Raw genomic sequence first — 12,130 nt, 5'->3', positions numbered from 1 at the left:
TATACCCAACTTCGTCTTGCCAGCATCAAGTTTTCTCCTTTTATCCATACAAGCGTACGTATCATCTCTCTCTTCTTCTGTGGATTTTTCCTTCATTGGCGCATGCATCGTGCAGCCCCTCACATCTCTGAATGATGCCCATTCTTCCTGGAATCTGGCCAGCTGACGGTCGCCTTACAGACAACCAACAGCTTTCATATCCCCTTTACCAAAGTGATCAAGTACCCTTCTCGATGCAATAACATATCCGTCGGTGCATCTCCATAGAATTACTTCATTTCATCGCTCGAGTATCTGGGATTCACATCTTGTCGCAATACCTGATACATTCCTGAAACCTTTCAGTTCCATCGCCACACAACTTCCGAATACCATATTCTTCTTGAGTTACACTCGGGGAGCCAGTCTATGCTATCTACCCAAACGCTATGACTGAAGCGAGCATTTTTATCAAGAGCGACCCAGACGACCACAACAACAACAGCCACTTCATGATGTCGCAGAACGGCTACTCCATATCCAACCAATTTGGAAATTCCAATGATGCCGTGGATCCCTCGGAGCTGAGTATGCAGAACAGCGGTTTCATGTCCTACCCGTTCGGTTCACAACAGAATATGTCGTCAAGCTTTAACTTTGGAAACTCCGGAATCGATACAGACGAGTTGCTGGACCTGGAAATCAGCGGTCAGAATGGGATTCAACGCGATACCAGTATGAATTTCCTCCAGGACCACTCTGGTGCCGGCATCTCTATGAGTCATCCCGGTCATATGTCGCAGATGTATTCCAACACCCCTGACGGGGCTCCGATGCACAGCCCCTTCATGCACAGTTTCAATTATGATCATTTCCGCGGCCTGAACCAGCAACAACACAATCCCTCCCATCTTCAGGGTTCTCATTTCGAGCAGAGCTACCTTAACGCCAAGGCACGCCCAAGTTTACAGGCGATCGACCGCACATCTTCCGATGGGCGCAGCCCCATGACCCCCAAAACTCCAGCTTTGGGTGCCCTGACTCTTGGAACTCCGGAATCTGGTAGTTTCCCTACGCAACCGATCCGTACTGGACTACAACCACGGCATCAGAAGACTCTGTCCAACCAGTGGGACGGCACTCCCGGAAGCGCTCACTCCTTCGGTGTGGAGTCCCCCATTTCATCGCCGGGTCATCCATCTCATCATGCTGCTATCTCGGAGATACTCAAGTCTGGCAAACACGCCTCTTTGCCCGCCAAGGTTGACACACACATGCCGGGTAGCGCCCAGGATTTGGAATCGCAAGAAGCAAAGCGTCGGCGCCGGAGAGCTTCTCACAATCTGGTCGAGCGCCGTCGGCGAGACAACATCAACGAGCGTATTCAGGATCTTTCTCACCTCGTGCCGCAACATCGTCTGGAGGATGACAAGGTCCGGAAACAGCTTGTCAATAACAGTACCATGTCAGGAAATGGATCCAGTTCAAACGTAGCCACCTCTCTCCTGGCCGGTGGCAATGGCCGTCGTGCCACTGCCGGTAATATCACTATGGGTCTTCCCATCGAGGAGAAAGAGAAGGGCCCTAACAAGGGTGACATCCTCAACGGTGCCGTGGGTTGGATGCGCGACTTGATGTGGGCTCTGCATGTTAAGCTGCAACAGGAGTCTGAGCTCGCGGAGTTGATCACTAGTCTTGGAGGCACCTGGCCGTTTGAACAAACGGAGGAGGAGAAGCGCATGCGGAGTGAGATCCTGGACGCCTTGGAGAAGAACGATCCTAGCACCTTCACTTACAGCCGAGGGCCCGGGAGCGGCTTGAGAGTGCCCAAGCATACCAACTTGGCGGGCGAGGCTATTGCGCAGAACGGTGCGCTGAGCCCGCAGAGTCTCAGTCCATCCTACAACAGTGGCGGCAGCACCAACGGTGGGAACTCGGGTCAAGCACAATATTGGAACAGCTCAGGCCACACGGGAATGAGCTTCAAGGAAGAAGATGAGTACGCAATGGAGATGAACTAGAGTATCTCTTCATTTCTGTGGGATCGCAGCTCAATCAGTCATTATTTCTACGAGTGCATGTCATGACATATTGCATACACAGGCGTCACATGGAGGGATGGGGGGTCAGCAGTTGACCGGCGTACGCGGAAGTCTTGACATATCGTCATTTTCATCGTTGCCATCCGGATTTAAGGTTTTCATCATCTGTCGCTTGTTACTGTTTGAGCTATCGCAGTTTATCCGATTATCGTGTTATATTCGTGGGTTCGTCCGTTTCAGGATTTACCTTAGTTGTTCTACTTTCCTGCTTCCTCTTCCTCCTTTCCAGCTTCCCCTGCCCTTGGTGTTATGTTGCATTTCGACGTCGGTATCGCTGCATAGCACCAGTTTATGATACCTCCAACTTTTATTTTCCTCGGCGATAATCTCACGCCAGCCACGCTCCTTGCACCATCTGTTGACTCGCCTTGATTTTTCGTTTCCAGTCTCCGGCATCTGTTTCGTTTACGTTTATATCGATACCCTATTTCCCTTTCTCTCTTGACATACACGGCTGTCTGTGTTCTGTGCTAGTTTCGGATGCGTTCTCATTACACACGGATTTACTGCGCTACGGCTTTACAATGTACCTTTGGCTCTTGTTGTGGACGAGGCTGCCCTCGATTCCTAATATAGTTCTTTATCACTTGTTCTAATTAATCGAGGGCGTTCGAATAAGACTGACACAATCTTTCCTGCTTATTTGAGTATGACCTGGTAACTAGAGATTGGCCGGTTTTTATAGGAGATATACACTGGCATCCTGCAATCGTCGTTATTTTTACAATTCGTTTCTCATACCTAGACATTCTTGGTCGGCGAGACATGTCGATTCATCTAAATCACTTTTTGGACTCTCATGCTAAATAAAATGCATCTTCTATTCACTGCGCATCTTACGGAAAAAGTCCATGACACCGGTGAAGACGACGAGCAGAATACCACCACCGGGACCCAGACGGAGCACCTTGGGGATGAAACCCTTGTAGAGGGCGCCGAAACCTTCTTCCTTCATGACGGTGCCAACGGCAGGCCAGGCCCAGTTGTACTTGGGCACCTGGCCGGAGACCTTGGGGGAGTTCTGGATGCGGGACTTGACGACGTCCATGGGGGTGTTGAGGACGGTACCGGCGATACCACCGATGGTACCGGCGATCAGGTCGTTGCGGGTCTGCTGGGACTTGTTGCCGGGTTCTGGGGCGGGCAGCTGCGAGCGGACCTGGAAGATGCAGCCGAAGTAGCCACCGTTCCAGAGGATGTGACGCCACAGCGTCGACTCGAGACCGTTGTACAGGGCAAGAGGGCCCTCGGTGGCGACGATCTTGCGCACCACGTCCAGCATACCGTTGTACTTGCCCGCGGAGGCGCGGTCCTGCAGACGGATCTTGACCAGCTCAAAGGGCACCACCACGAAGGCCTCGGTGGCGCCCGCGGTGGCACCTGTCAGCACGGCCAACGACTGTGTCTGCTTCTGCACGCCGAACAGGCCCCGGTAGAACGAGCCCCAACTGTCGTTGGCGGCGAACTTGGTCGCACGCTTGGGAGCCTCCATCAGGATGGGGGCCGAGATACCGCGGTATAGACGTGAGAATCTGACCAAGGGTCCCAGGATTAGCTTCCGCCGTGAGGAATTTCGGGTCATTTCCTTCCTGCCCGTCCAATGGGGAATGAGCTCCGTGCTTATGGACCTACCCTTCGTTCTTGATGATCTTGCGGAAGCAATCAAACATGCCATTGTATCTGTCCTCTGCAGCGGCGGTAGCAAGGTTGGACTGAAGTTGCCTGTAAGTTGTGGCAGGATGTCCACATGTCAGTCGCGCTTCCTATCACCCCGACTTCGCAAGATCGCACTGGCACGTGGAGGTTTTCCAAAGCACTTACACTCGCGTCTTGACCACATCTAACGGGTACCTGTGTAATTTAAATCGCATTCGTTAACGAGTCCAAGTGGAAGATTATGGGTGGGTTTGACCGGGGTATCGCATACATGACAAGAATCTGCCAGCAATTGAGTTAGCACTCAGTAACACGGTGGCCGATGACCTTCAGTGAGCTCATACCTCTGATACACCAGCGACAGCTCCGGCGACGAACTGGTAGGCGAACGGAAGAGGCTGTTGGTTGCTAGACGACATGGTGGGCAAGCGATTATCCGGAGTGAGATAAACAAAGAAATGCTAAATGACCAGACCCTAATCAAGTTCAGACACAGATGTCAAAAGAGCTATGAAAAAGCAAACACAGACCTAACAACAGCAGGGAGAGCAAAAGAATGGAACGCAACCGTGAGCCTGAGGAAGTGGTGAAGATAGCAAACGAGGTTCTGCGGTGTCGGAGAGTCTCGGTGCTCGCTCACCGGGTCTCGTCCCCATCGGGTAATATTCGCTACCCCCACGTGCCGTCCTCAGGAACCGCCCCACGGGGTCTGTATTTCCGCATTCATTTATCCGACAAAAAGGTCGTGAACTGGTATTTTAGAGTGAAGACGTTCACAAGACTCATATAATTCTATTGTTATCATCATCATCAATGTCATTGTTATCATTGTCATAGATCCATTCAGTCATCAAGAATTCTATATCATCCATATCATCATCCCTAGAGCGCCAATCGCCAATATCGCCCTGATCGAGTGTCGGCTGGCTGCATTCTGTGGCTGGCTTTTGGCCAAGGTTCCGCTAGCAGATGCAGTTGCTACAGCGGTACAGCTGGAACCACATGCATACCCAGTTGGACAGCATCCTCCACCCACAGTGTCTGCACAGCTAAACCAGCCGCTGGCGCATCGTCCCGTTCCGCTCGCCGCAGTTGTCGTTTGGGCTGGCACCACGATGGTACGGCCGTCCGATGTGATGGTCGACGATGCCTTCACAGGGCAGGACGTAGTGTCACAGTCTCGTCCTGTGCGGCAGCAGCCTCCTTCATAATAAGCAGAACAAGCATAGAATCCGGTTGGACAGATTGAGCCTGTCTGGCTGCTCTGTGAGGTGGTGGCGGTGGAGAGACTGGTAGGTCGAGCTGGAGGCGTCAGTTCGCCCGTGGATTGTGTTGTCCTGCTGCTGCTGCTGCTGCTGCTGCTCGAAAACTGGCTTGTCTCTGGAGGGACGGTCCGAGTAGCAGTGGACACTATGACGGTGGAACTCAAGGTCACTGTCACCGTGTAGATGTAGGCACCTGTGCAAACAAACGTCAATCAGCCTTTCACTCAGATAAAACTCAATCTGACCCGCAGAATCAGCAACTTGAAACCTACACCCGCCACTGACACACTCATAGCCAGGAATACAGCAACCCCCTCCCATCGAAGCCGGACAACTCATGTACCCCTGCTGACAGGATCCAATGACGCCAGAACAAGTCTGGCCTTGTGGACAACACCCTACATCACCCAACCCAGTGCCCTGGACCAGCTCACAGGTGTCTCCAGCCCCACAACAGCTGTTCGGCCGGTCAATCGCCGTACAAGCGAAAGTGCCAGTCGGGCATTTGAAATCTCGCCGAAACAGCGGGCTGAAGCCCATATTAGTCGGCACAGACGGCCGAAAGGGATATGCCCGAGGCTGGATCTCCGGCGCCTCCCGTGTTTCATAGCTTTGAGAGCTACATGTCTCGTTCGTTGTTGTCAGACCAATCTCGTCTGTCCCTTGGAGGTCCCAATAATCAAAGAAAAACTTCTCCCCCTCATCTTCGGACATCTTCTTCACACCGCGGATGACTGCCCTCACGAGATCAAGCTGAAAATCGTCACCCCGTCGGGGGACATCCTTGATGGCTGGAATCGGCCACGAGCTGCCATTCGCTGAGAAGGCATGCACTGGGATCGATGCGGGTACCAGGGCCCAGACTATGAAACGGATGGGCCACATCGAACCGTGTACCCTCTTGTAGCTTTGACTCGGTTAGGAACATTCATCTAGTCTTAAAGAGCAGATGGAGACATCTTACAGAGCGACAATGTAGTCGTCGGTCAAGCACAGGTATATAGCTTATCCAGGCTTCCAGATGCCTATCGATAAGGTTGCCAGATAGAATGGCAGTGGAGAAGTAGTTACATTGATTCTCAAGTCATCAAGTCCCTAAAGGGTTCTCATTGGTATAAAAGGAGCAGAATAAGAATCAGAGCACTGCAGGCTTGAGATATGAAAATGCTCCTCAATAATAAACATGTGGCTGGGGAACTCGACACCTGATTCTGCTGGCAATACGGAGCTTCATTACTCACCGCTTTTCATGTATCATGACCTAGTAGTATCAGATCCATGAATGTACCTTATTGTATTTTGTGTTGGTATGAGAGCATAAGTAGGTAGGTAGTTATGGTCTTCCTTAACTGCCATGGGCCATGGCAGGTAATACGTCGTTTGGAGTATGCACATATTCTATTCCTCGCTGAGGTAGCTATAAAGTTACTTGAAGCTGCAATATGTCAAAGGATGCAAGGACAATAGTATGTATCGTCACAAGGGTCATAACACGCCGCATGAAAACAGGGGTATCGTCAGCAACATGCAATGCTCACGCTTTCGAGCAATGTAATGCCAGGGATGAAAACACAGATGGACATGAATAGACAGAGTACTGGCATGACAAGAACAATTTGCAAAGAGATGACTGTGGAAGGAGGGAAAGGGAAGAGAAAGAATGAAACGTTAAACAAAAATCGCAAATGAGCCGCTTTGGTGCGGCCAAGGGCTCTCGAAGAGACTTGGAAGGGGTAGGCTAGGTCATTTGACGTGCTCAATGGCGTCGGAAGTAGATCAACAACAGATCTTACGGTGTTGTCGAGTCCACTGGGCCTTCACTTGTTGTTGGCTCATCCTCCTTAGTATCTTCTCCCTTTCCGTCGATCACCTCTGACGCCGAAGCCTCTGCCGAAGGTGTTGTCTTTTCCTCGCCCTTACTCGTTGCATCTCCAATTTTGGCGCTTGCTTCAGTGTTGTCTTCTGTCGAATCTTTGATTGAAGGCTGCTCAGCCTGTTCGGACTGGTCCGACTGCTCGGGCTGGGAAGATGCTGCCGCTGCCGATTCCGCTTCTGCCTTCTCCATTTCCGCTGCTCGGGCTTGCTGTCTCTCCCAAACCTCCTTCCGGATGCGATCATCTTTGACTCGACGTTGTCGCTCAGCCTCTTCCACGCCGCCGCTCTTCTTCAGCTTTCCCTCTTGAACAAACGCCCCAAGCTCTTTCTGGAAGAGCCCTATCCGACGATTCTCGAGTTCCTTCTGTCGAGCTTTCTCTGCCCTTTCGATCGCCTCTAATCGAGATTCATGATTAGGCTGGAGTGCGCGAACCTCACCCAGAAGGTCATCCTTCGCCTTCATGGGGTCGATCGCTGGGTCAATTACCACGTTACGCGATGTGTTTCGCAAAGCAACGCTTCCGTTGACATTCTGCTGCAACGCCTGCTGTTTGGTAGCCTGCTCAACCAGAGCAAAAGTCTGCGCGGCCTTCTCGAGATCGTCCTCGAGGTCCGCAGCCAGATCTTCCTGCATGGTTAATTGATCACGTTCCTCACACACAAGCTGGAGCTCCTTCTCCCAAATCTTCGTCCAAATCGGTTTCTCCCGCTTCAGGAATTCTTGCATCTTCTTCATCTCCTTGGTGACGGCGCTGATTTCTTTGCTGACGCTCTCTAGCTGCCTTGGGAGTGGTCGGACTCCACGTGATACCACGTCTTTACGAAGATCTTCAACCAAATCCTGAAGGTCGTCGACGCGCCCAACGAGTCGTTCCGACTCATCTGCGAGTTCTTTCTTGCCGGCGTTGACACGGGCACGACCAGCATCGCCTTCATAAGACGGCACGGCAACATCTGCAGCCGCAGATTTGACACTATTTGCCTTAGTGCGAATCGCATTCATCGAGCTAGAAATATCCGAGGAGAAATTCGAGTATGTCTGCCGTAGCACTGCAAGGTCACGCTTCAAACTCTGAAGTTCAGCCAGTTGGCTGTTACTTCCAGTAATAGAACCCTTCCGAGCGGTTCCATCTTGAAGAGAAGTGGGAATTGACACGGGGGGCGCGGCGGCCAGGCGCGCAATCTCCTTTGCGGCCTCTAGTTGACGGTCTGACACGCGCTGAATGATACTTTCTTGTCCATCAAGAGAGCCCTTCACGCCTTCAATCAGACGACGAACTCCCCCAAGCTCATCATCGAAATGCTTCTTGACCTCATCAAGTATATCCACATTCAAGACAAGGACCGATCTATCTTTGACGTCATTCAAATCTTCCAATTCATGCCGCACCCCGGAGATCGGGTCTTGAATATATATCTCTGGCAGATCGACCCCGTTGTTGTGTGTGTTCCACGCAAATTTCTCAATGAACGCAAGCTGCAGTCTTCCGATGGTTAACCCGCTGTAGCCTTCCGGAAGAACATATTTTTTGATCTTGCTTTTGTACTGTAAAAATAAGGTAAGCTCTTTTCCAGGTGACGGCTGATCGGACGTAAACTGCGAGGTCTGCGGTGGCGTTGATACACCAGTAGAGGGTCGTTGGATGGTTGAGCTTGGTGTGCCCGGCGTTGCTCCTTCATTAGGTATGGAAGAATCCTTGGTCGGTTCAAATGCCTCCGCCAGGGATGGTTCCTCGGCAGACCGAGGCAGCCCAGGTTGTTTTCCGGTGACTGTAGGGTTATCCCCAGGCCGGTGTGGCACTTTGTCCTGACGTATTTGGGGTGCAACGGAACCATTTGCCTGAGGCTCTGTTGGAGATGCGGTGTGAGCTTTGGTGAGCTCGTCCTCTCCTCCTTGGGCAGGGTGAGGGGATGGCAAGGGCTTCGCAGTTTTGCTTGGGGTAACCGCATCATGCGGACGATTCGTCGACCGTTGTCTCCCGTGCGCGTAAGACCCTCGCAAGCGAACCGCATTTAAAGATTCGCGGACATCACGACCACGATTTGGGACGGGAGAATTCTGGGTTGGCAGAACGGGGACGCCATTTGTCGATGCTCCCAAATGTTTTTGTATCTGGTAGGCGGAAAACCGCCGCGAGGCCCGTCTTTCCAGTTCTCCACTTCTCTGTAAAGCACCCAAAGCATCGTCCTGCTTGGGGGGAGGGGGTGGAGGTGGCGGAGTAGGATAACCAGAGAAGTCGGGTGAAGGCATGGCTACCCTGGAGGGAGTTTCGGTCTCAGGTTGCGATGGCTGAGATAGGATCTGCTGCGCCTCTCGTCTTGACGCTTCTCTCTCCGAGTAGCTAGTGCCCCTCGCGTCGCTTGAAGGCTGCACTGTAGAACCAGCATGAGCCCCACCGGACTGGTCTTCGAGTGAGCCATTGCTTCCATGCCGGCGACCACCTGGCCTTTTCGGAGACGTGACAGTGGCTGTGGCTTCCTCATACATCTGGTTTATGACGGCACTCCCCGAGCTTGCCTGCCGGCCAGGTAAGGGACGGCTTTCTTCCCTTTGCTGCCGCGAGCGCAAGCGAGCCTGCTTCTTCTTGAGACCATGGAGGAGGTTGATAATGATGTCACGAATACGAGGCAGGTATCGATCGAGGCTCTGAGGAGACGCATCCTGGCTCAGTGTATCTTCGAGGATTGTGCGGAGGAGGTCGGGCACTGGGCCCAGGTCGGAGGTATCAACACCAATCGCATTGAAGGCGCGGCAGGCTAGGTTAAATTCATAACCCAATCGCACATAGACGTCTGAGACTTCGTTCTCGGACGCCTGTCTTCGAGACCATTGGGTCAAGGTCTCCAGCAGTTGTTTTGTAGCGACAAGGAGATGGGTGACACTTTTCTCGATTTGGGAAATTTGTCTATCGGGCTGTGTGGATTTGAAAAGCGAAAGCGTCGTTAGCATAAATAATGCCGAAAACAAGAAAACAATACAGTATCTTTTGGATTGTCGAGAGGCACGACAGCGGGACAATAAGCTTACCACAACAGTCCTTGACGACTGAGACCTGCCTGAGCTGGACGAACTGCGTGGTGCGGAAGATTGCGAGGTCATGGCGGAATCAGCACTGCTCGCAGACCCAGCGGGAATGTGTTGAGGTGGACTTCGCTGGGAGCGAGAGGAACCGCTTAAGGTAGACTGCATTCGTGGAGACACCGTGGGAACACCTTCCTTTAAACAGCACGGGGGGGAGCGCTGCAGTATTCAGGTGAAGTGGTAAGGAGAAACCCAGGTCGCCGAAAGGGAAAGGGAGGGGGCCGACTGACACCTGGAGAGTGCGTGAGGTGGGAAGGGAGAGAAAGTCACTGTAACACTGTAATTACGTGAAGATGAAGGAACCTAAGAAAGTCAAGGGAAGTGTAAGAGTGAGACAAACAAGCCCCCAAATCGTACCAGCCACCTCTTGTGGTGGATAGCAGACTGTTCTCAATGGTGGACTTGAATGCTGATCGTCTTGGGCCGTAGGTCCGCAGTGCGCACCTATCTTGTAGATAGAGTGACATTTAATATCTAAAATAGTAGTACGGAGTAAGGTAGAGTAAGTACCGATCTGGTGGATTTTAGTGGTTAGATAGATGGTTGATGATTAGGCGCTTCTCAAGGCATGCACCTTGTCTGAGGCCACTAATACTAGCCTAACTCATCCATAGAATTGGGGGCCTTAAGAGGGAAGTTTCAGCTGCTATGATGCTATCTATCTTAAGACACCAGCCTCCGCCTTTCTTCGTCTGTTGTATCGCACAAGGACAATGACGATAGCAACTCAAAGCAATCTGGTGAGAGTCGTAGTCTATCACTTCATAGGGAACAATGTATATAAGTGTCAAAACCGATCGGAGTACTTTCGTAGGTGACGCTTATTCTAGCGTACGACCAATATGTACGTGGGTGGAGATACTTATGTACTGTACCACGGAGTACCTGCCTATGTATGTATCTTAGAGACACCTTGAATTTGCTTCCTCTGTATGGATATGTTGCTCTCGTGAGGCGAAGAATGACGAGACAATATTAAAGTAGATATACCCTGTTAAATCTAAGTAGCAAATTATCGACATGGAGACTGAATTACCAAATGCGAGCACCTAGATGAGCATCATTACCTTATGGTAGGATTGCCAACCAGGCTAAGGTACCTAATAAATGGTGAAAAGGCAGTGGTTAGCGAGGCAGGCACACATTAACTTGTCAATTGTCAGCGTATTGATCGCAAATCAGTGAAATATACTCTGTAGATGGCTCCAAGGTTAATGTAGGTTTGAAATCTATCTTTGTAAATTCAAAGACATCAATCATAGTAGCAAAACATCTCATCTGAATCCCCAAACAACAATGCCATTGTGTGGAAAATTATAGTAGTATGGCACTGTTCAGGCATCCACAGCCCTCTCAAGATCACACTATTCTCGTTCCCACTTACCTACTGAAGGTGAAACCAGGACTTTGTAGCAAGCGGTTTATATCTTAAGGTAGTCCCGAGAGTCTATCTGTTAGCAATCAACCAAGGATACCTTATGCTTACTTTCCATTCCAGACCCCTCGAAGTTTGCCGGTGTCATCGACATCATCATGCCTTACGTATCTGGAACCAACTGTGGTGAAACTATCCACCGTCATCATTTTTATTCATAACAGGAGCTTGGCCTCTGGAGCTTCCTGGGTCTAAGGTAATCTAAGTGTGAGTACCTAGTATGTGCGCTGTAAAGTCTCACCAATACCAGATTTTGGAGCCTTGGTGCCTTACCTCCATATTCCCACTAGTACTTTGTACCCCGTAGTCTGCACTCTTCACACCTCTTACCTTACCTTACCTTAGTACTACTACCTTACTACCACTACCACCACCTTACTGAACCTCATTACCACACCTCCTTCGTCTAGACTCTAAACACACCACCATCCTCACCTTCACCTTCACCCTCCTTCCCCTCTTCTTCTTACATCTTGAATAATTTTTCCCCCTCCCTCCTTTTCTCTCTTCAGTATTTTTTTTTCCTATCGCTGGTCGAAGCGCTGTGCTTCCGTTCCTCTTCGAGAGCTGCTTCGACCCTTTTTTTCTCCCTTTGCTGTTTCCTTCCCCGCGTCACCACCGTCCTAATTCGCTAGCTGTCCTTCGTCGCCTTGTCAGTGCAGCCGCTGTGCTGTGGCTTCGTGCCTGCTCAAGGTCTCATACTTTCTCTAGCCTTGCGTCGTGCCGATTTTCACGG

The 12,130-nt window shown here is 51.1% G+C and overlaps 3 protein-coding genes across 3 annotated transcripts; 1 reads left to right on the top strand and 2 right to left on the bottom strand.

Moving 5' to 3' along the window:
* Nucleotides 1–428: 428 nt before the first annotated feature.
* On the top strand, nt 429–2,000 carry CDV56_104790 (basic helix-loop-helix domain-containing protein; the record flags this gene model as incomplete). Its single annotated transcript, XM_026758409.1, has 1 exon — nt 429–2,000. The coding sequence occupies one exon, from the start codon at nt 429–431 to the stop codon at nt 1,998–2,000; it is 1,572 nt and encodes a 523-aa protein (XP_026612492.1).
* A 901-nt stretch (nt 2,001–2,901) lies between these two features.
* On the bottom strand, nt 2,902–5,887 carry CDV56_104457 (uncharacterized protein; the record flags this gene model as incomplete). The annotated part of the gene is made up of 7 exons (XM_026758076.1): nt 2,902–3,613; nt 3,714–3,803; nt 3,903–3,932; nt 4,009–4,019; nt 4,082–4,198; nt 4,774–5,195; nt 5,485–5,887. 7 exons carry the CDS (start codon nt 5,885–5,887, stop codon nt 2,902–2,904), a joined length of 1,785 nt encoding a protein of 594 aa, XP_026612491.1.
* A 904-nt stretch (nt 5,888–6,791) lies between these two features.
* CDV56_104041 (formin-mediated actin nucleation enhancer) lies at nt 6,792–9,977 on the bottom strand (the record flags this gene model as incomplete). Its single annotated transcript, XM_026757660.1, has 2 exons — nt 6,792–9,791; nt 9,906–9,977. The coding sequence occupies 2 exons, from the start codon at nt 9,975–9,977 to the stop codon at nt 6,792–6,794; spliced, it is 3,072 nt and encodes a 1,023-aa protein (XP_026612490.1).
* Nucleotides 9,978–12,130: the final 2,153 nt, after the last annotated feature.

This window comes from Aspergillus thermomutatus (genome assembly GCF_002237265.1).
Source record: "Aspergillus thermomutatus strain HMR AF 39 chromosome Unknown NODE_170, whole genome shotgun sequence".
NCBI classification, from domain to species: domain Eukaryota; kingdom Fungi; phylum Ascomycota; class Eurotiomycetes; order Eurotiales; family Aspergillaceae; genus Aspergillus; species Aspergillus thermomutatus.
The sequence above is the reverse complement of the archived record's forward strand: the minus strand, read 5'-3'. Positions and strand labels throughout refer to the sequence as shown.